General features: G+C 37.8%; 1 protein-coding gene across 1 annotated transcript in view; it reads right to left on the minus strand.

Moving 5' to 3' along the window:
- TMEM26 (transmembrane protein 26) overlaps positions 1–22,387 on the minus strand; it is a 42,969-nt gene that overhangs the window by 14,792 nt on the left and 5,790 nt on the right. Inside the window, exons 2-4 of the mRNA XM_060090370.1 lie at positions 9,591–9,669; positions 5,173–5,286; positions 3,297–3,517 (exon numbers count right to left, since the gene is read on the minus strand). Of these exons, the coding sequence (XP_059946353.1) occupies positions 3,297–3,517; positions 5,173–5,286; positions 9,591–9,669 (414 nt within the window). The remainder of the gene's footprint in view (positions 1–3,296; positions 3,518–5,172; positions 5,287–9,590; positions 9,670–22,387) is intronic.

Here is a 22,387-nt window from a genome sequence, read left to right on the forward strand (position 1 = left end):
TTGGAATATAAAAAGGTATAGCCACTTTGGAAAACAGTTTGGCAGTTTTCTTAACATAAAACCCAGTCATTCTACTTCTAGGTATCTATACAAGAGAAATGAAAACAGATCCATACAAAGGCTTGTAACTGAGTGTTCATAGCAATATCATTCTCAATAGCAAGAAAATTGAAATACACATGTATATTGACTACTGAATGGATAAATAAAACGTGGTATATACATGGGATACTATTCAGCAATTAAAAAGGAGCTAACTACCCACACATGCAACAGTGGAAATGAACCAAAAAAACATTATGCTACATGAAAAGACCAGACACAAAGACCACAAACTTTACAATCAATCCCATTTGCATGAAATTTCTAGAAAAGGAATTTCTACAGAGACATAAAGCATATCAGTGGTTGCCTAGGGTTGGCAGTGGCAGTGAGAATTGACTGCAAACAGACACAAGGAATCTGGATTCTGGTGATAGTTACACAAATCTATAAATTTATTAAATATCACTGAACCGTAGAATCACAATAGATGAATTATATGGTGTGTAAAGTGAAGCTGTTACAAAAAGTTTGCCATATCTCACAAGTCCATGTAAATTCATAAGAATTAGGAAGATGAACTTCATGTGGGCATGTGGAAGGAAGTTGATTTAGGTTAAAACAAAACAAAACAAAACTGGATTTGAGGTATTAACCAGGATGCAGGAGAAAGATGTAGACATCACTGTGATGTAGACATTATTGCAGGTTTTCTCCTAAACCTATCAGTTCAAATTATGGAATAAAATAAAAAGGAAAAGAAAGGGCCTCCCTGGTGGCGCAAGTGGTTGAGAGTCCGCCTGCCGATGCAGGGGATACGGGTTCGTGCCCCGGTCTGGGAGGATCCCATATGCCGCGGAGCGGCTGGGCCCGTGAGCCATGGCCGCTGAGCCTGCGTGTCCGGAGCCTGCGTGTCCGGAGCCTGCGCGTCCGGAGCCTGTGCTCCGCAACGGGGGAGGCCACAACAGTGAGAGGCCCGCATACCGCAAAAAAAAAAAAAAAAAAGGAAAAGAAAATGTTTTAATAAGTGATGCTAAGTCAGTTATAATGAAGTAACTCCCTTTGCTATATTACATGTAAACATCTTTTACATGTATATTAAATTTATACTTCATATTGTCTTTTTGAGGCCAAAGAGGAAAACTACACTACAGTGAGAAGGGTTTAATATTTCCTTTGAAGAGATGGAAATTTGCAGTGTTAATTCTTGCAGTATAGATGGGGCCTGAGATGAAATCAGAACTTGGGAGGTGGGCCTTAGGAAGGAATTAAAAAGTCTCAGTTCTCTCTGGGCCTTGATTCTGGAGTCTTTGGGTCATGATGGAGACATGCAGAAGTCTAGTGGAGACCACAGAAGGTCACTGACACATTGCAGTTATATAAAAAGTAAAATGATTTCATCTGAGATCATGAAACCTGAAAAGAAACTTAAAAACAATAACCTGGGCAGAGTTTATTCAGTTCTATTCTCAGGACATGGTATAAGTTTAAAATGAGAAAAAAAGATTTATAAAACACTCAGATTAATGTATTGGTGGGTGAAGAAATTGCTGAACTGAAATTACCTGGGTTGGGACAGGATTGTGTGTCCTTTATTTCATCACTTGCTCACCATTTGCTCCCCGATCTCCACTAGCACTAGCACACTACCTGGCCCACACTAGATGATCAGTCAAGAGTTGGTGCATGAATGATCCATCGTAATTTTCAAGGTATTTCCCCCCCGGGTGATTGACATTTTAGTCATTAACTTATTTAATATTCAACATCTGTTGGGAAACACTGGTCTATAAAATGCCTCTTGGTGTCACTTGTGGATGGGCCTCATAAACAGGCCATTAAAGGTAGCTGAGTTTGGCATTTCTCACATTTTTATAACCAGCCCCTCAAAACATATTCCTCCTGAACCCCCTCTCCTACCCTATTTCCCATGCGTCTCACTAGATATTTGGCATTTATGTGTCTACTTCTATTTAGGTAGAATTAGTCATCCTTATGTTGTCATGTCCATATCACTGTGCCTGTAGTTATTTATTGTTTTTATGTGCTTGGTCATGATTTCTTCATGATTTTCTTGTAATCTCATCGTACTATAAGTACTCTAATGTATCTGAAAATGTGTTATACAATGTGAAGCACTGACCAAATATTTGGTATTAAAGCTACAAAGCTGAAGTCAGCATTCTGAGGACAATGGGTCAACTTAGATTGGATTCTTTTTAAAATTCTACGTCTACTTACGGTATAAGAAAACTTAGTAGAAATGGAACAGGAAATGATCATGTGAAGGTAAGCTATGGTTACAGATACACTTTGTACTACAATTGGGGTATTAAGTTTGCTCAGTAAGTTAGTGTATTTTGCTCAGCTTTATGTTTTGTTGTTTGAGAAACACAGCATAAAATGTAGAATTAAAAGCCAGCCTCATTGCAATTTATTTTTATAGCATAGTGTAAAACAACCAAAGCTGAAAGTACATTTAGGCACTGAGACTTAAATCCCTAAAGGTAAGAAAGTAGTTCCATAAGCAGCTGTGATCAGGGATTCTGAGTTTATTTGCTTGTGGCAAAAATAAAAGTACCAACTCAATAAGTTTTAATTTATAGGCATCTACACCAGATAGCCTTTGGGCACTTTGAACAAAACTGACTAAAAATAAAATTTAGTAAAATAAAACCTAATCTGCCCCATTCTGCATTCACGTCAGGGAATATAAATTCCCCAACTGGCTAGAGGAGTGATTTCTCCGTGTCATCTCTAGGTTCTTCCCTGGAATGGTAGCTTTGCTCTGCTCTAGAAGAGACTCTTATGACTGGCTACATTCCTGGACACTTGAGCATGTGAAAGAGAAGCTAGGGATGGTCATTTCACCCCCGGAAAGTTTTTAGATAACCACGGCTTCACCTAATCTGTGGTCACGCAAACAGTCAGAGCTTCTCTGTTCTTACCCATGGGTAATATTATTTGCCCCTTTTCTCTAGCAGCAACATCCTTTACATATTCATATATAAAGTTTTTATATATATATGGTATATACATATATATGTATACACATATATATGTATATATGTGTGTGTGTGTGTTAGGGGGCTGGTACCTAACATGTACCTGAACAGCAACAAATTCTATGATTCTAGCACTGGATATATGATCTACTGAAAATCCGTATTCATGCAGAATATAAATAATAGAACAAAAAGACAGGTGTGTGGGCCTGACCTTGAAAAGGTCTTTTCATTGCAGGGCCTTCTTACCTCACATTTTCTTCTTCCAGGGTCTCACTTGTGAATTCCAGTATGTCAGCAGCTGTCCCCACAAACATAAGGAGAAGTTGAGAGAGTTGATCCCGAGTAATCCCGCCTCCAATGGGTAGAAGCCATCTTCCAATTATTAGCATTAGCAGGAATGTCTGATGGAGTCCCAGAGTCCAAACTTTCTCGCATACTGTAGATAAGTTATTTACAAAAACTTTGGCCTGTTTAACAGAAATGTCATACAGACAGAAGGATTTTGAGCTACCACCTTAGAGAGAGAGGCCTTCTTCACCATGGCTGTCAATCAAGAGTTAGCTTTTGTGGAAGGTCATTTTCAAAAAATGATTCTTCACTTAATAAAGAAAGCAAAACTCTTTTCAACTGAACACTCTAAAAAAAAAAAAAAAAAAAGCTAATGTGGTCCTTAAAATGGGGCAGCCTTATAACTGAAAGTAATTTAAACCTTTCACTTACTAGGGGCATTGTACTATATGATATTTTAAAAACCAATTTTGCAGTGTTTTATAGATAATTTATCATTTCATCAGTCTCTGTAACCAGTATAACACATAGCAACATTTTAAAAATTCCATATTAAAAATTTAAAATTCCTGTATTTTTCTTTTATAGATTTAAAATCGGAATTTACTAATCTGGTAATATTTTTAGCATGGTGCAAATCTTCTCTTTTGATTTTTATTCCTATAAAACACTATATCAAAGGAGAAAATATATAATAGTGTTTATTCATTACCTAAAAGTAAAGAAAGAGAATAACTATAAGGTTATTTTTATTCTGAACATTTAACATATTATTCAAAAATTCATAAGCTAGCAAATTTTATTCTGCCCTTCTTCTTGGGCTCTGAGAAAAATTTACATCCCATTCATGTATTCTGGATGCCATCTCTTGCCCACTTAACTTCTAAATAACTTTTAAAGTATATTATTGGCCCTATCAGTTATGATCTTCTAAAGACTACAAGGGTGTAGACCTTAAGTGGATTGGAGAGTGATTCCAACTGATGTATACACGTGACTTAACTATATTTGTGCAAAATTTATTTACCCCTCTTGATCACGTGCTGATGTCAAGTGTAAAGCTTAAGGGAGGATAAAAGACAAGGCAAGATGCTAACCTGATTGAAGCCATGAGTGAAGATCAATAATCTTTCATTTGCACACTTCTTTGAGACTTCTCGTACATTTTATTTAATTCTTGGAGGAAGCATACTAGCAGGGTTAATATTTTCAATTGTCAGATGATAAACTGAGAGACAGTGAGATTGATTTGTTCAAAGTGATCTGGGTAAGCTGTGATTGAAGCTTGAAGTAGCTCTGTTAAACCTCACAGAATCACTAGCCTGTCTTATTGTTGAAAACATGGTTCAGTGGTAGGGGCCTTGGCCTTGAGTCTCTCCAGTATATCATTTTCTAATAGGTCATGGTTAGTTTGCCAAATATCAAGCATGAGAAGAACAAACAAGCAATTCTATTTTGGCTGGAAACCTTCCCTGATTTATTAACATAAACACCTAAAAAATATATAGGGCAGATCCCAATCTTTCCATTATATCATTTCTTCACAAATGTATGTATCTCTCTTTGTACATAGACTGTCTGATCTAAGTGTTAAAGGTTCCTTAATACTGCAGGTTAAATATATTTATTAATGTATATAAGATATATATGCCTATTATGCAAGTTAAATATGTTTGATAATATTTTTAAATACAATTATCTTGTGAATTCCTGAGCCAAACAACTGGCAGATTTCCCTAGGAAAGAATGAGCTGAAAGGTATAGAGTATGTTATCCTCACCAAGTGAAAAGGTGATCTGCTAGATCCTTTAATATGCAGTGAGAAAGCTCTCACCGTCTCAATGAGATCATCCGCTCTGTTGGTTTGTTCAGTTGACAACAGAGTTTGATTGAAGTCTTCTTTGGTGCTGTTGTTCTTTGACATTCCTTCAGATTGGCTACTGCAATACTAAGAAGTGTTTTAAAAAGCAGTATGTCAAAAAATATCACAGTAGGTAGAGTTTAAGATGGCTTCAATGTGTCTAAGAGATTATGAGCAAATATGTGACGTTTCTATAGTATGCATAAACATTTCTGAAAATCAGAATATAGGCTTGAGATAGAAAACCACTTTTCAGTTAATATGAGAAAAGAGTCAACTATACATGTCTTATTTTTCCACAAGTCTATGAGGATGTAGATGCTCTGAGTTCATTGTGGAGAGCTGGAGAATTTATGGATTGATCACTGTGTTCCCTTCCTTGAACCCTGGAACAATTATAAAACAAACCAACAACCAATGAAAGCATGTATGATCCTGGTCAAAGCATTCATTCTAAGATTTTGTTTCTTGTCCAGAGCCTCTTTATCTAAAATACCATTTTGCTAATATAGATAATCCAATTACTTTCAATCATGCCTGGTAAGCACTGTAACAACCCCCCCAAAATAATAATAACTTAACATATTCACCCACCAACATATACATCTTGTGTCACTTTAGAAGTCAGTTTAGGTTTATAAAAAATTTAGCAATAGACCTAAAATAAATGGCACTTTTTCCCCTTCTTGTTCTTTCATTTTGCATGCAATTTTCTACAAGTGAACTGTGGATGATTTTTATCCAGCCAGGTGCTGGGAATCTGAGGTACAGAAAGGGAAGAAAAAAAGTACATAAGAGAGGAAAGGGGTGGTGCTTGAAAATGTAACTGTAGCCAATGATTATTTCATAAATGGGTAAAAAATATATATATATAAGGTTGATTTTTTTTAAAACATCTGCAGAGCAAACATACTTTTGAAACACATACACACGCACAAACACATACACATGATCAAACATTTGGATTTAGAGAGAAATTATTTTTTAAATGCTAACATTGTGAGAAGTGTATTTTTCTTAATTATTCTGGATACTTCATCGATCATTCTATGAGCTACTTGGAAAAGTAGAAAAGAAAGTCTGTCAAGAAGCTATTTTTTTCCTCCCTTCCATCAAAACAACTAGTGTTACAGGTGAAATGACAAGAATAATTAAGAAAAATGGCCATGTGCCATAACTCTAAGAACAAAAATGCAGTTGTTTGTACCCTTTTTTTTTTTTGTGAAGCTAAGGCTCCGAGAAAAGATAATAAAGATAACAAATTAAATCTTTGAACCAGGCAACAAATCCTCATTGCAGAGGAGTTTTGTGACTCTATCTAAGAACCTAATGTTCAATAGGAAACAAATTTGACCACTTCTTTTACAGGCATGAAAGCAGATTGTATATTAAAAATGGTGACCCTGATATGTTTTTTTACATTCTTATCACTGAAAATCCATAGACATCTTGTTATTTTTAAAAAATCGTCATCTATACTGCAGCATAAGATAGCTTGATAGCAAATAGTTTTGTAGTTCATGTTATGGTATAAAGACCTGAGTCCCTCTTTATTCTTAGAACTCTATTTGTTATAAATTGATGCGACTTTCCTTTAAGTGGCAGCTGCCTTAGGACTGCAAAGAACAGTGGGTTTGACTCCTAAGACCTAACCTGACTTGTATTGTTTTTATGGTAATATTGTTTACATTCAGCATTGTATAAGTGAGTTATGTGGATGATCTGGGTGCCAACAAGTCACTTTTTCATGGGCTATGTCTTAAAACTTTTAATAGCTTCAAAAGTACTCCGTTGGGTCAACCAGACTGTGACACCATCAAGACCAGAAAATTTCCATTGCTTTAATTGTGCCACTTCATAAATAGACGTGACTAAGAGTTAAGGTCATAATTGTTGTCATAAGCATTTTGTTTCCATTCAGATAGACCCAGCCAGATTCAGAAATGAAGGTACAGAATTGATCATCTAGGAGAAATGTTTTCATGAAATAGGTCAGGATGTTTTTCAAATGCCAAGTCGTAGGTTAGAGCATTTAGGGTATAGAGTAAAGGGAAAATGTGAAAGGAAATTAAATTATCCTTTCCCATCATGAAAAATCCAGATGATTTTGATGCAAATTCCTGTAACATATAGAACACATAATTGAGAAAGGCAGTGTGGTTTAATGCGCTAGGGGTCAAGACTCAGGTTCTAAGCCCCAGAACTGTGGTTGATTAGCTGTGTGGCCTTGGGAAAATTACTTAACCCTTCTTAGTCTCAGGGTCCTCTTCTATAAAATAGAAATCCATATACCGTGTCTAACTTAAGAAGTTGCTGGGTGTATAAATGAGAAAATGTGTCTGAAAATACTTCGAAATAAAGGGACTATATGAAAAAAGTGATTATTATCATAACCAAAATTTCCTACATGAATGGACTAAGAATTTCTGTACCTCCCTTTATTCTGCCATTTCTTATTTCTTTAAACGCAATTCCAGTACTTTTTTGTCTCTCTCTCACTTTTTTCTACTTCTGTCTCTGCCCACCCTGCCCAATTCAATCACTGGGCATTCATTTTATTTATTTATTTATTTATTTATTTATTTATTTTTTCTTCGGTATGCGGGCCTCTCACTGCCGTGGCCTCTCCCGTTGCGGAGCACAGGCTCCAGACGCGCAGGCCCAGCGGCCATGGCTCACGGGCCCAGCCGCTCCGCGGCATATGGGATCCTCCCAGACCGGGGCACGAACCCGTATCCCCTGCATCGGCAGGCGGACTCTCAACCACTGCGCCACCAGGGAGGCCCTGGGCATTCATTTTAATTCTCAGTGTCAAAATGAGTCAAATCCATTACTGCTAAAGGTCCAATTTCTTTTGTAGTATGAAAATTAGAGAGGTACTGCCCAGGGCTCAAAAATCTTTTTTTTCTTAAAAAGAGAGCTTTTGGTTGCATGCTATTTGTTGTAATAGGATTGGACCTGTATATCAATTAACTGTGCAATGCATTTATATTATAAAAGCATTTGGGGAAATGAATTGTTATTGTGGATGATAGCCACGTTAGATGTGAAGGAAAAAAATGATTCAGATCACCAGAGCTTATTTTCATATCCTTGAAAGCAGTAAGTAGTAAGGAAATTGAAACAGTCCCCTAATCCTTATGGTACAGTTTTTAAAAGCTATGATAACTTGAACCAACCAATCTACTGTGACAGAAATACTTTTGCTACAAACATATAGAGAGTCTTTGACTTCAGTGTTTTGTAAACAGGAGATTTAGGCAGACAAATGTTTTCTTCATGCCTACATCATTGGTACATGCTTGTGGAATTCAGAAATAGTCTACAGAACTAAATTCCCCCGTGTGCCTAAAATTTGGAGCAAGCATTTTCCAGATAAGGTTTGAATATCTGAAACATATATTGGAGGCTCAACTTTGCTATAAAATGACCAACTGTAGCAAAGAAATCTGTGAAACAGTCTCACAGATTTTACCAGTAAATGTCCTAAAATAATATTATAACTACTGTAAAACATATGAACCTGTAACCTGCACCCTGAAGATGTGAAGTCCAGGCTGCAGTCTGATGGACTTCGCCAACTGGCCCCCCCAGTGTTGTACAGGAGCATTTACAGCAATCAATGACCGAATCCAGCCTAGAGTCTGCTACCTAGGGTTTCCCAGGCAAGAAGCAACTCACTTAAAAATCAGTACCTCCCTCTGTATCTCCCTAATATAGATTAGGGACTCTTATTGGAACCCACTGTTTGTTTTCTAGGTCACTGTGGTCTTAAAACAGAGAGCCCACCCTTCCTGACGGTGGGTCCCCTGGCTCCTCTCCTTTACCCTTATTTCGGGTCCCTAGGGTGAAATTCCTATTTTACTGAGACAGTTGATAGGACCCTCAAAAGTGAATCTCCTGTAACCTGCAAAGCCTGTATTTTAAGACAGACTAGTTCAAATAGCCCCTCCAAGTTTGATTGTATTTGTATAGCTGAGTACAGATGATGGGGTTTCTTTTTTGTTTTCGTTGTCCCTAAAAGTGTCATTTTATAGGATGCTAGATGACTGAGCCCTGCCCGTTCTTAGCACAATAACTCGTTGAAGCTGCAAGGGTTAAAACCAAAATATATATCCCCATGTAAACTGTAGCATATTGGAGGGGAAGTCTTAAGAACAAGATCTCTAACCCAAATTGTTAATGAATGATATAGTCTTAAATGAATGCAACATTTTCATGGGGTTGTACAGATCATGGATTCACTTCCTTTTTGCTGAGGCCTCTTAACTTATTCAAATCTTGATAACTCGAGTTCCTTAGAAAAGTGCATTTCTGACAGAAATTGGATTATAATATGAATGTAGTTTATTGCTGAGTATTCCACTTCCCTACTTTCCAAAAGGACATACCTGGGTCTCATGGTGCATTTCAAGAAGCCATAATGATGGAACAATGCTAATCAGATATAAAAATATGGCTGGTGAAAACCTGTGAAAGAGGGAAAAAAAGATAGCTCAGCTTTTACAAAATTTTTTAAAAAGAAAACAAGTGCACATACCCTGACCACACTGAGTCAGATCATTTTATCTCAAGTGTTTATTTCTAAGGGGGAAAAAGCATTATGTGATTCCTGCCATATGGATTATAGAGAAACAAAGTAACTGTAAAAGGCACTAGCAGCTGTCATTCTCACTGAATTTCTAACCCAATTAATAGATGTTAATTTTAATATAGTTTAATGGGATACTGCCAATTAGTTTCAGGCACAAAACTGGATATTTTGCATTTAATACATTTTACAAAAAGCAAATACAGCAATAGTAAATCTTGGATTTTTGAACATTGTACTATCAGGAAGATTGGCTACATTTTTCAACATTAACCTGAAATTCTGAGAGCTCGAATAATAATGTACAAAAAGACAAAAATCAGATGATATGTACTGAACGAAATCAACTGGCTTTGTGTGTTTCTGCTAAACCTAGTGCAAATAAAAATATAGGCACATCTCCTTTTATTACACTTTGCTTTATTGCACTTCACAGATATTGTATTTTTTACAAAGTGAAGGTTGGTGGCTATTCTGCGTGAAGGAAGTCTATCAGCGCAATTTCTCCAACAGTATTTCCTCATTTTGTATCTCTGTGTCACATATTTCAAACCTTTTCATTATTATTATATTTGTTATGCTGATGTGTGATCAGTGATCGTTGATGTTACTTCCAAGACTCACTGAAGGCTCACATGATAGTTAGCATTTTTTAACAATGAAGCATTTTTTAATCAAGGATATGTGCATTGATTTTTAAAACAATGCACACTTAAAAGACTACAGTATAGTGTAAACATAACTTTTAAATGCACCGGGAAACCAAAAAATTCATGTGACTTGCTTTATCGCAGTGGTCTGGAACTGAACCTGCAGTATCTCCAAGGTATGCCTATACGAACAAACAACAGATGAAGGGTTTGGTATTTTTTTAAAGAGCTATCTATATTAATTATTTTCAGACTCAAAATTCAGAGGGCAATTCAAAGAGAGTGCCTTTGTTTGTAGTCAGACACATCAGGTTCAAATGCTACTGTTGCCACTGACCTCTGTTTGCTTCCTCATCCACAAAATGGGAACAGTCAAATATTAGCTTAGGCTGCCATAACAAAATACCACAGACTGCATGCCTTCAACAACAGAAATTTATTTTCTCACAGTTCTGGAGGTCAGAAGTTCAAGATCCTCACATGTCCTTTCCTAAGTGCATACACATCACAAGGAGAGAAAGAGATTTCTCTCTCTCTCTCTTTTTTTTTTTTTTTTCAGTACGCGGGCCTCTCACTGCTGTGGTCTCTCCCGTTGCGGAGCACAGACTCCGGACACGCAGGCTCAGCAGCCATGGCTCACAGGCCCAGCTGCTCCATGGCATGTGGGATCTTCCTGGACCAGGGCACGAACCCGTGTCCCCTGCATCGGCAGGCGGACTCCCAACCACTGCGCCACCAGGGAAGACCCTCTTTTTTTAAAAAAATTTATCTTTTGGCTGCATTGGGTCTTCGTTGCTGCATGCGGGCTTTCTCTAGTTGCTATGAGTGGGGGCCACTCTTCGTTGCGGTGCATGGGCTTCTCACGGCAGTGGCTTCTCTTGTTGCAGAGCATGGGCTGTAGGAGTGTGGGCGTCAGTAGTTGTGGCATGCAGGCTCAGTAGTTGTGGCTCGTGGGCTCTAGAGCCCAGGCTCAGTAGTTGTGGTGCACCGGCTTAGTTGCTCCGTGGCATGTGGGATCTTCCCGGACCAGGGCTCGAACCCGTGTCCCCTGTATTGGCATGCAGATCCTTAATCACTGCGCCACCAGGAAAGCCCCTCTCTTCTCTTGAGGCCACTAATCTTATTATTTTAGGACCCTTATGAACCTCATTTAACCTTACTGACTTCCTAAAAGCTCGGTCTCTAAATACAGTTACATTGGGGGTTATGGCTTCAACATATGAATTTGGGGGGAACACAGTTCAGTCCACAGCTGTCACATTTATCTCACAGGAATTTTTATTATACAGTTGACCCTTGAACATCATGGAGGTTAGGATCACTGACCTTCTGCACAGTTGAAAATCCACATATAACTCTGTAGTCGGTCCTCTGTATCCACAGTTCCACATCCGCAGATTCAAACAACATGGGACATGTAGTACTATAGTATGTATTTCTTGAAAATAATATGTATATAAGTAGACTTGCGCAGTTCCAACCCATACTGTTCAAGGGTCAACTGTACTTTCTATAAAGCACCGCCTGGCAGAGTTGGGCATTCAATAACAAGTAGCTACTACTAATATTATGGGACATTGTGCAATGAAAACATGTCCTTAAAAATTTGAAAGAAGATGAAAATTACATACTTTCCAAATTTATTTCTTCCGATTGCATTTAATTTAGATTGGAATCTTGCTTTATTTATCATCTTAAAGTCAAAATTGTAAGTCAATATAATTTTATTAAAATACTTTTAGTACACATATGTGATGGTTTAAAGTGACCTGAAAAATAGAAATGTTAATTGCTCAAAAATAGAATTGTTTGAGATGAAATGCTACTAAATTCATACTGTTATAATCCAGTGGGGGAAGAAGTGAGCAAACCTAAATGCAGGAAAATTTTTAGAATGGACTTTTTAAAGGCTGTTCACCTTTTCATTAATATCTCCTTTCAACTTCTGAGGAGAAGGGAGAAAGGGCAAAAGAAAGAGAATCTTTTAAAAAAATCAGTATTTCATATGTATAGCTGATTTACTTTTGTTATAAAGCAGAAACTAACACACCATTGTAAAGCAATTATACGCCAATAAAGATGTTAAAAAAAATCAGTATTTAAATGCACACTACCCTACCTTGAATTCCTGCAAAAAATAATTTTGAAACAAACAGGTATGGGTCATGATATTATTAAAATCTGATTTAGACGATGGCTGGGCTGCAGCAAGATATCAAAAGCCCCTATGTTGAACATGCTTTCAAAAAGAAAAGGAACACTTAATTCTTTGACCTTCCATATCAAGGGAAACATCAGGAGAGAATATTTCCTTTGTGAAATTGGGAAAGGAAATGAATTGTGGTTGGAGGGACAGTCGGAATATGTAAATGTCTGTTTGGATACATCAAATGTTGGCTGGAATGCAGTTTTGTTGACTCTCTTGGAATTAATTTTGAGATTAACTCCCCTAACAATACTGTTACAATAATAATCTAGGGAAACTATAGACTGAACATAACATAGCTCTTGAAAGAGGTTAAGAATAAAAAAAAAACCCTTAACATCTTCTATGCATAAGATTTACTTCTATAACTGGAAAAAAATACTATCCTGTTTCAACATATTTCCTCTAATTAGGAATCTAGTTATATTAGAAAACAAAAAACTTCCAAATCCAGGATTTTCTGTGCTGCTTACTACAGAAAATCTAAATTCCCTATCTGATATCCAAAGCCTCCATTATCTAATCTTATCTCCCCTTCCCCTTCCTCTTCCTTTACCACATTCTATCAAGCTGAGCAACTCAGTAGTTTCAACCTGCTGTGTATTTAAAATGAAACAGAACGTTTTAGAAAGTTTCCCTCACTTCAGCCCCTCTTCATCAGACCTCTTTGATGTAAGTGAAAAGGGGGTGGAAAGAGGGAATCACATTGAACACCCGAGAATTAATCGTATTCAGCTCAAGAGCGTATGAGTCCGTAGTCTTCCCTATTTCCCACCCTCTTAACCCTACACCTAAGAGGATTTGCTGGAATTTCCAAAGGCTTCCAGGTAGAATTACCACGAAATGCCTAGTCTGCAAAGTGGTCAATAGCAAATGAGAATCAGGAGCTTCCTTCCCTACTTCCTCTCTCTCTCTCTCTCTCTCTCTCTCTCTCTCTCTTAGCAGGCTGTGGTAGTTGTACAACTGAAATTTCTTTTTATTTTAATAATGGAGAAAATAAAAGTCTCTATAATCTAGAGAAGTATTAAAACATGTATGATAGGTTTTATTTGGGACATGAAGAAGACATTTCAACCATATGTCGCATATGTTTTATTGGACCATGGGTCCCTGTTAAGAGCAAAGGGTTCTATTGCCCCTTCAGCTTGGTCCATCTGAGAAGAGAGGCCCTGACATGGTTTTTGGAGCAAACATCCCTTTAAATTATGACTACCTGTTTTGGAAAGCCCTCCTCTTACATCTCTACCCATCAGCGTCCTTCCTGTATTTTGCAATATAGGAATTAATGGCAGCAATTAATCTTAACTTGTATTTCTCTTGTGACCCAACACATTCTCCACTGTTTTCTTGTTATGTGTATGTATGACTTCGCTTTCCTAATGTAAGTTCCTTGAAGACAGATCCCGAGTCATATATATCTTTATGTCCCTTCCCTCTTCCCTCTCCTTCATTTTTTCCCCTCCTCAGTGGTCTCAGGTGTCTTTTTAAGTCTTTAATTAATGTTTATTAAGCAAATACTTAAATGCTTGAATGCCTGAATTTATAAATAAAGGAACATTGAGCAAATGAAGTGAATGGAGGCTGCTGGCATCTACAAGGACATTTTATTCCCGTTTCAGCAGGTTTGGTAACAAGTATGCTCCTCTTGCCGTGTCCCTTGAGGAACTGTGACACTGTGGTAGACTTTTCATGAACTTGAGAGACCCAAACTTGAATCTTGCCTCTTCTATTCATTCATCTTTGGAAAGTCACTACCTTTCCAGAGACTCAATGTCCTTGTCTATGGAAATGGGTATAATAATACCCACCTCATAGGGTGGTTGTGAGGATTAAATAAGACAGTGTTATGAGCTTGATACTGTACATGCTCAATACATGTGAGTTGCTGCCTTACCCAGGCTCAGCTCTGCAGATACACTCATGGCCACATATTCAGCACCTACACTTAAAGCGGACCCACAGTATACCTGGTTAGAAGACTGTTTCTTCAAATAACTTAAAACCAATCCCAGTTTTAAACTATGGTTCTCAAAACCAAACCTATTTAAGACTCCCTGAATCAAGGGAAGTTGTTTGCAGTGCTGTGGACATCATGTCTAACTTCACGTTCACGGTTAAGGCAGTTACTCTCACACAGTCCCGGTTGGCGTGGGCTGTTTGCTCATCATGACTTATAAAATGCTGTGCCATCAGGGCCCTGCCTACCTCTTGGTCTCTGTTGCTCACATTCTTCCTCACTGTGCTCCTATAATGGTGTTTTCTTTCAGTTCTGGAAAAAAGCTAAGTGGGTTCCTAACTCAGGCCTTCACACATGTCTTTCTCCCCCTTGAAATACCTCTCTCCCTCACTTTTCACCTGATTATCTCCTTCTCAAAATTCATGTCAGCTCTATAGGACTCCACGGAAAAACTTTCCTTGTCCTTCCAGCCTAAATTAGATCTCCTTGTTACGCTTGTCCTATATATAACACTCTTCACTTTCACCCCTTACAGTTTCAAATTTTATAACTATATATATGTATATGTGTATATGTGTATGTGTACCTGTGCTCACTAATTGTCTCCCAGCGATTCTGAGTAATATTGGGTTAACCAAAAAGTTCGTTCGGTTTTAAGTAAAAATAAAGGACGTTTTTCATTTTCATGAAGACCTTTATTGAACAGCTTATTCACTACATGAACGAACTTTTTGGCCAACCCAATACAAGCACAGAGCTGTGTCTTGTCTGCTCAACATTATGCCCTCAGCTCCTTCCACAGTGCTTGGCACATGGTAGGCTCCCCCAAATAGTTAGTGATTTCATAAGGTCCTCGTTGATTTATAATCCTGACTTTCTTGACACTCTGTTGCTGGTTTGACTAGAAATCTCTTTTTGAAATATCATCATAAATTGATTCTTATCAGAAGGAGTTTTTCTGAAGGAAACTAATTATTCTGTTCTTGTATAAATTTGGTATTTTTTGCCACTGCGAAGGATTTTAATATTTCAAGATGACATTTAGCTGTTACTTATTATTTTGAAGGTTTGTCATATTCTTGGTAGCTCATGGTCAATGCAATTCATTTTTGGACCCAAGGAGAATGTGAATTCTAAAAATTAAAAACTAAGCCTGATCCCACCTTTTTCTGGGTAATTAACCAAATTGCATGCCTTTCCTTAGGGGCTGAAAACCATTTTACTCCAGTTTTCATGTCTTAATTGTATCAAAAGTAAGTAGATGCCAACCATAAGCACTAATACCAGAGAGGGGTCTAGCCATCTCAGAAATAAATCAGGTTTCTGGTTGCTTGTTTATAAAATTATGTCACACTATTCATAGACTGACAAAAACTGATAAATATATGATTAAATGAGTAAGGCATGTCCAGGTGGGATATTTTTACAAAATTGATAATACCTGATTACCGATGAGCTACCTACCCTTGGAAACTCAGATTTATTACAGTTCTAACTATCACTACCCTATCACAATATAGAAGATGCCCAACATTAATACTTTAATGCCAAATTGCTTTCCCTCTGCTCAACTAGTTTTTCTAAATTGAAGCCTTCCTGAAGATAATTTTTCTCCACAGAAATTTTTTTTGTTTGTTTTTTATTTCACAGCCCTTAGCCAACACACCAATTCTCTCTAAATATACAGCAGGAGCACCATCTTAAAGGATGTTTTTTCTCTATTTGTTTACGTACTTATTTGTTCACTAATATGTTTGTAGGTCTTCCTACATGCTAGACACTGTTCTGAGCTCTTAAAGAGCTATACTCATTGCTTTATTTTCAGTTCAGTTCATCCAAATATAAAATATCATTTGTCATACAAAGTTGTCATTTCAACATGACAATGTTTTTCACAAAATGATTATGTCATGACATTTAGCAATTTAGCCCTGCAATGGATATCTGCTTCAACTCACCACTAGCCTAGAATTAGGATTCCATTTTCCTCTTCCCAAAAATGATATTTATTATTGTTTTCTTATTGAAAAAGTAACATTTATTCACTTTAGAAACATACAACAATAGAAGTAGGCAAATAGAAGAAAAATTAACCATAATATCACCCACTACCCTATGTAGCTTTTCTCTCTGCAAACAATGAGGATTCTAATCTTGTAATTACATGCATAAATCTGAAGATAGATAATATTTAAATGGAGCAAAAATAATGTTCCAAAATTACTTTGATGCGAACTGTGATTTTATTTATATTTCACTTCTCAGTATTTCCTACTCTACAAGGGCAGCATGGAGTTGTCAGGATATACTAGACCCAGGTTTCAAAACCTCAACGTTAAACAGCCTCGAGGGTCTTCAAAATTTCTGGAGCACTTTATATTAATAGGCTTATTTTCATGAAAATCAAGAAACTAGGTCAAGATATCCTTTCATGAGCCCCTAAACCGTGTCTAACAATTTAAGGACTGTCTGGCCTCCTTACTTGTAGCCTGGTTTCTTGAAGTGGGCCTTAACAGCCACAGTTTCCATCTGGGCTGCTCAGGAGGGCTTTCTGTTAGCACAGGGGGTAAGGGTGGTCAATACGACAGCCTCCAGATAGCACCTACCTCTCTGCCACCCCTCAAAATGCACCCAGTGCTCCTCTAGAACACACAACCCCCAAATGCCTGGAAAATCACTAATCTGTCACCTCCCTCCTAGAGCCCTTTGCCGGTGCCCGCCCATAAGGGAGGAGCAGGGTTGGGGGTGGGGAGGCTGCAACCAAATGGCCGTAGGCTGGTGAGAACTCCCCACAAATGGAAAATTGAATATGGGGTGTGTATGTTTCAATAGGTACCAAGATCAGATGATGGGTTTGTTTTGTCTGGGATCTTATAGGGGAGCAGACTAATAACGAGAACAAAAGAGACAGGGAGGAACTTCAAATGGGTTAGGAATACCTATTGCAGTGGAATCATTCTTTAGATTTCCAAAGCCCTTGAAGAATGCCCACATCTAGGTTTTGTAAAAAGGAGAATACTTCTGAAGCTGAATACTAGGGCTCTTAATTATAACTTTCTTTGTTCATTGTTTTTGATTGTTTTTTCAATAAGGTAACATTCTCAAAGTATAATGTCAACCACTAGCAAAATTAGTATTACATACTTCACTTAAGAATTTCCAAGAGGATATCTAAAGCAAGAACAAACTCCATTAAAATTGAAGTTGCTTACATTCAAACCTCAAGAAAATGCTTCAGGATGACAAAACGAGCTATAGGGACAAAATATCCATCGATTTTTAGGATCTACATTACTGTTATTCTCATAGAATTTCTGAGGCAAAGAAAATTGTGACATCTTCGTAAATGAACTGGTTCCAACTGAAACCCTGTGTATTACCATCATGATATTCCCTCAACCTGAAAAGCCCTTCTCTCTTCTCTCCACTCTTGTAAAACCACCAGCCACTTCAAAGGCTAGGACATAAAGCACATACCTGAGAAACTTTCCATGTCCAATAAGTCTACCATACAGACCGTATCTTTATTCTGAAGCCTTTCTGCACTCTTGGACTTAATTTGTGGAAAAGTATTTGGTTCTCAGACTGTTGTTTTGTCTTGTCCTCATATAACTGCGTATGTTTTATATTCCTTCAAGAACACCATCACAGCACCTACTATAATAAATGATTGTTTAATGAACAAGCGAACTTAAGCACTAATGACTACAGGAATTTTAATGGTCTCTCAGAGGATTAAATGCATTATGGATGTTATTTATATAACACTTCAATTTATTTCACTCTATAAAAGACAATGGTACTTATTTCTGTTCTGTGGAAGAGCTTGGTTCTTCACTTCAGGACCAAAAATGAAGACACTCTAGAATTTTTCCCCTCTGCTGTTTTCTTTTGCATCTGCTTTGATTTTACAGGGATGTCTGCTTGTGCAAGTGTCTCTGAGTCGTGGCCATGTGTAGTCTGAAATTTTCTGCATTCTAAGCAAAACCATCCTAGTACTCATTAGCAAGTCACCTGAGACTTACCTACCCAATTTTGAAACAGAGTAAATACTTTGACCCTTTCTCTACTGTAGGGAATCCTTGACCCCCAAAATGTATGTAGTCGTACTGTCCACAGGCAAAACCCAGTTTGGTTACTGAATGCAGATCACAACAAACAGGCTGATGGAGTTTAATGGAGCATGGGAATACTTCTCTGAGTTTGGCTTCCTCATTTGCAAGTAGGAGCTAGAATAGTAGCACGAGGGCTATTGTGAGGAGTGAAGGAGGTAATCCATTCAGTGCAAAAGCCTGGCTCAATAAAAGTGAGGGCTCACCATATGCTAGGAATTGTTTTTGTGATTTATTATTACTAGTCGTGACCTTAGATAAGTGATCTAGCCTTGCTATGCAGCAGCGTCCTCATCATAAAATAGTAATAAAGATGAAAACGAATTCATGGGGTCGTCGTGAGGATTACATGAGATAATGAATGGGAGTATCGTCAGTAGGCTAGGAGTATCATCAGCAGGCTAGGAGTATCGTCAGTACTCAATAATCAGTAACTGTTACCACCTGCATTATCACCATCACCATCACTTTCATCATCATCCTCATCCCCATTATTAACAGACTGTCAGAAAATAGCGCAGCCAATTTATTAAGAGGCTATTGCTAATAATAAAATAGGTGTGTGGAACAGGAGGCTCAATTGGGGAAATAAGAAAGCAAAGGACTCTTGTAGGACCCAACCAAGGCTGTCAGAGGCATCCATCATAGAGAGGACTTCTTTTTTTTCTAAGAATTACTAATTTTTATTCTAATAAGCATACAACATTAAGCCAGTCATACACCAGCTACCTCTTGGAGGTCAGACAACCCAAAGATAAAGTATAACCCCTCTCCCTGAACAACTATGGGTGGTAAGTTTATATTCAGAAAAAATAAACAAAATCAGCCCAACCTTGGCATTTTATATTAAAATTGTGGATGGTTAACAATCCTTAACGTGAGTTTCAAAGAAAGTTCATTTTTTCATACCTGCATATTAAAAAAAAACTTTATTTTTTAAAAACCACGGGTTTTCTTTAACAAAATGATTTATACACTCCAGGTCTAACACGACTGATATTGGTACTTTAGAGGAACTTCTGGAGTAGGGAGGGAAATGCCCATGGGGAAAATAAACCTCTATGTAAAGGTGAATTTTCCGTTGTTGTAAAAGTGAAGCTATTCAGGTTCGTCCTGATGCTGTATGCATAATAATGTCACTGCTATGAGAAGGAGAAATGCTTGAAATTTAGAAGTAGGGATATACACATATACACTGACTCATGGGAGCTGCCCACACTAATTTGTACTTTGTTTTTCTCCCAGTCAAGTACACGAAGTTACAAAATATTATAGCCTTAATTTTCAGTTTTAAATGTCTCACTTGAACATACTGGTGGAGAAAAACATGGGCATCATTCAGTGGTTCAGTTTCCTGGGGGTCCCATTCTAAATGCAGCCATAATTATTGATTTGATCCCAAGTTCATTGTGAAATAAAGGAAGAAAATATGACTTCTTCTTGGGAGCAAAGCATAGTACTAACTCAAGATAGGTTAAGACTCTTCCTCCTAAACCATGACTCGGATCACTAAAAACAAAGTCATTTGCTGGTAACATTCAGTGTATGCCTACAAAAAGGATGCAAATTTAAGTCACCCTTTTGCATTGAGCTCAAGGCTCAGGATAGAAAACGCATACACACAAACACATGTGAAGATAATGAATATTATAAAGCTCTGGATGTACACTGCAGGCAGTGCTGATAAGTCCAATGCACAGTGGAAAGTGTTATTGGAATAACTAAAAAGTTAAGAAGAGATATCAGGAAATCTGGACAGCAAATGTGAATAAGAAGAGAAACAGTTTATCTCCTGGGAGAATTTCCAGTGCCCACGCTGGCCATATGGAAATCACAGGGTCTCCTTCTAAATGCCTTCATTTCATCCTCTCTGATACTCAACAAGATCAGGAGAAGAGTGCTTTTATTTCCCAAAGTCCTCTGTGGCGTTTTTGTAAGCAGTTTTGGTAGAGGAAGATACATAGTATCAAATACTACAGCATTATAATCCTACAGAGCTCTTCTACACTGCTCAAAACTTGTTCAAGATCAGACTTCATATGATACCTGTCAAGTCTAGGTTTTTCATTTCTGCTGTTGAACCGTCTAAATACAATTGATTAATCAAATCAGATTTCACTGAGTTTTTTACACAATTGGTTTGAATTTGCAATCAGTTTAGGATGGAATCTCTTTTGATGTTTAATTTATCTTTCCTGTTTTTAGTTGGGGGCCAGCCAGACATTTTCAAATACATGATGTTTCAAATGAGATATGGTAACAGATACACACTACTGTGTATAAAATAGATAAACAACAAGGGCCTACTGTATAGCACAGGGAACTCTATTCAATATCTTTTTTTTGGGGGGCGGTGTACGCGGGCCTCTCACTGTTGTGGCCTCTCCCGTTGCGGAGCACAGGCTCTAGACGCGCAGGCTCAGCGGCCATGGCTCACGGGCCCAGCCGCTCCGTGGCATGTGGGATCCTCCTGGACCGGGGCATGAACCTGTGTCCCCGGCATCGGCAGGCGGACTCTCAACCACTGCACCACCAGGGAAGCCCTCAATATCTTGTAATAACCTATAATGGAAAAGAATCTGAAAAAGACTATATATATACACATATATGTGTGTGTGTATGTATGTATGTATGTGTATATAACTGGATCACTTTGCTGTATGCCTAAAACATTATAAATCAACTATACTTCAATTTTTTAAAATGAGATATGGTAAAATATAAAATTTAGAAGGAATTTCTCACTTGGAGGCAGGGGACATGGGGAGAAGAGACAATGAAGACTAGAAGAGAAAGTCAGTATTTCTCTGTCTTCTGGGAGGATGTGAGAAGTGTCCAAAGCACGCATAGCTCTTCTTCCTCTCACTTCTTTCACCGTCTCCCTGGCTCTTCCCTTGCCTGGCTCCTTCTCTCTCTCTACCGGACTCAGCTCACATGTCGCCTCCCCAGCTAGACATCTCTCTTTCCACCCACTGGAACCTTCCCCCGGCCTCCATCCCTCTATAACCCATCCCACTTAGGCCTTCATAGTTCTGATCACTCATTTGTTTACCTGCTTATTGTTACTTATCAGCACACCTGGCTTTTTTCTTCCAGTTTCACTGAGGCATAATTGACATACAGCACTGTGTGAGTTTAAGGTTGTACAGCATTAATGATTTGATTTACATACATCATGAAATGATTATCACAGCAAGTTTAGTGAACATCCATCTCATACAGATACAAATAAAAGAAATAGGAAGAAATAGTTTTTCCTTGTGATGAGAAGTCTTCGGATTTACTCTCAGTAACGTTCATATGTAACATACAGCAGTGTTAATTATATTAATCATGTACATTACATCCCTCATACTTATTTATCTTATAAGTGGAAGTTTGTACCTTTTGACTGCCTTTATCCAGTTCCCCCTCAGCACACTTGTTTATTATTAACTTTATTTTCTGAATCCCTTGACTAAGATACGAGTTCTTTCAGGGCAGGATTTTACCTGCTTTATTCACCTCCGTATTCTTGGCACTAAAAAAAAAACATCTAACACACTTGAGATGTTCCAGGTATTTTTGCTGAATGAAGAATGATAAGGCTCTGTGTTTCCTCCAGAGAAATCTGTTATCGTTTCCCCACACTCACCTCCCTCAGGATGTCCTTTACTTACCCAGCCTTGGCAC

Source organism: Mesoplodon densirostris, chromosome 1 (assembly GCF_025265405.1).
Source record: "Mesoplodon densirostris isolate mMesDen1 chromosome 1, mMesDen1 primary haplotype, whole genome shotgun sequence".
Classification (NCBI taxonomy): domain Eukaryota; kingdom Metazoa; phylum Chordata; class Mammalia; order Artiodactyla; family Ziphiidae; genus Mesoplodon; species Mesoplodon densirostris.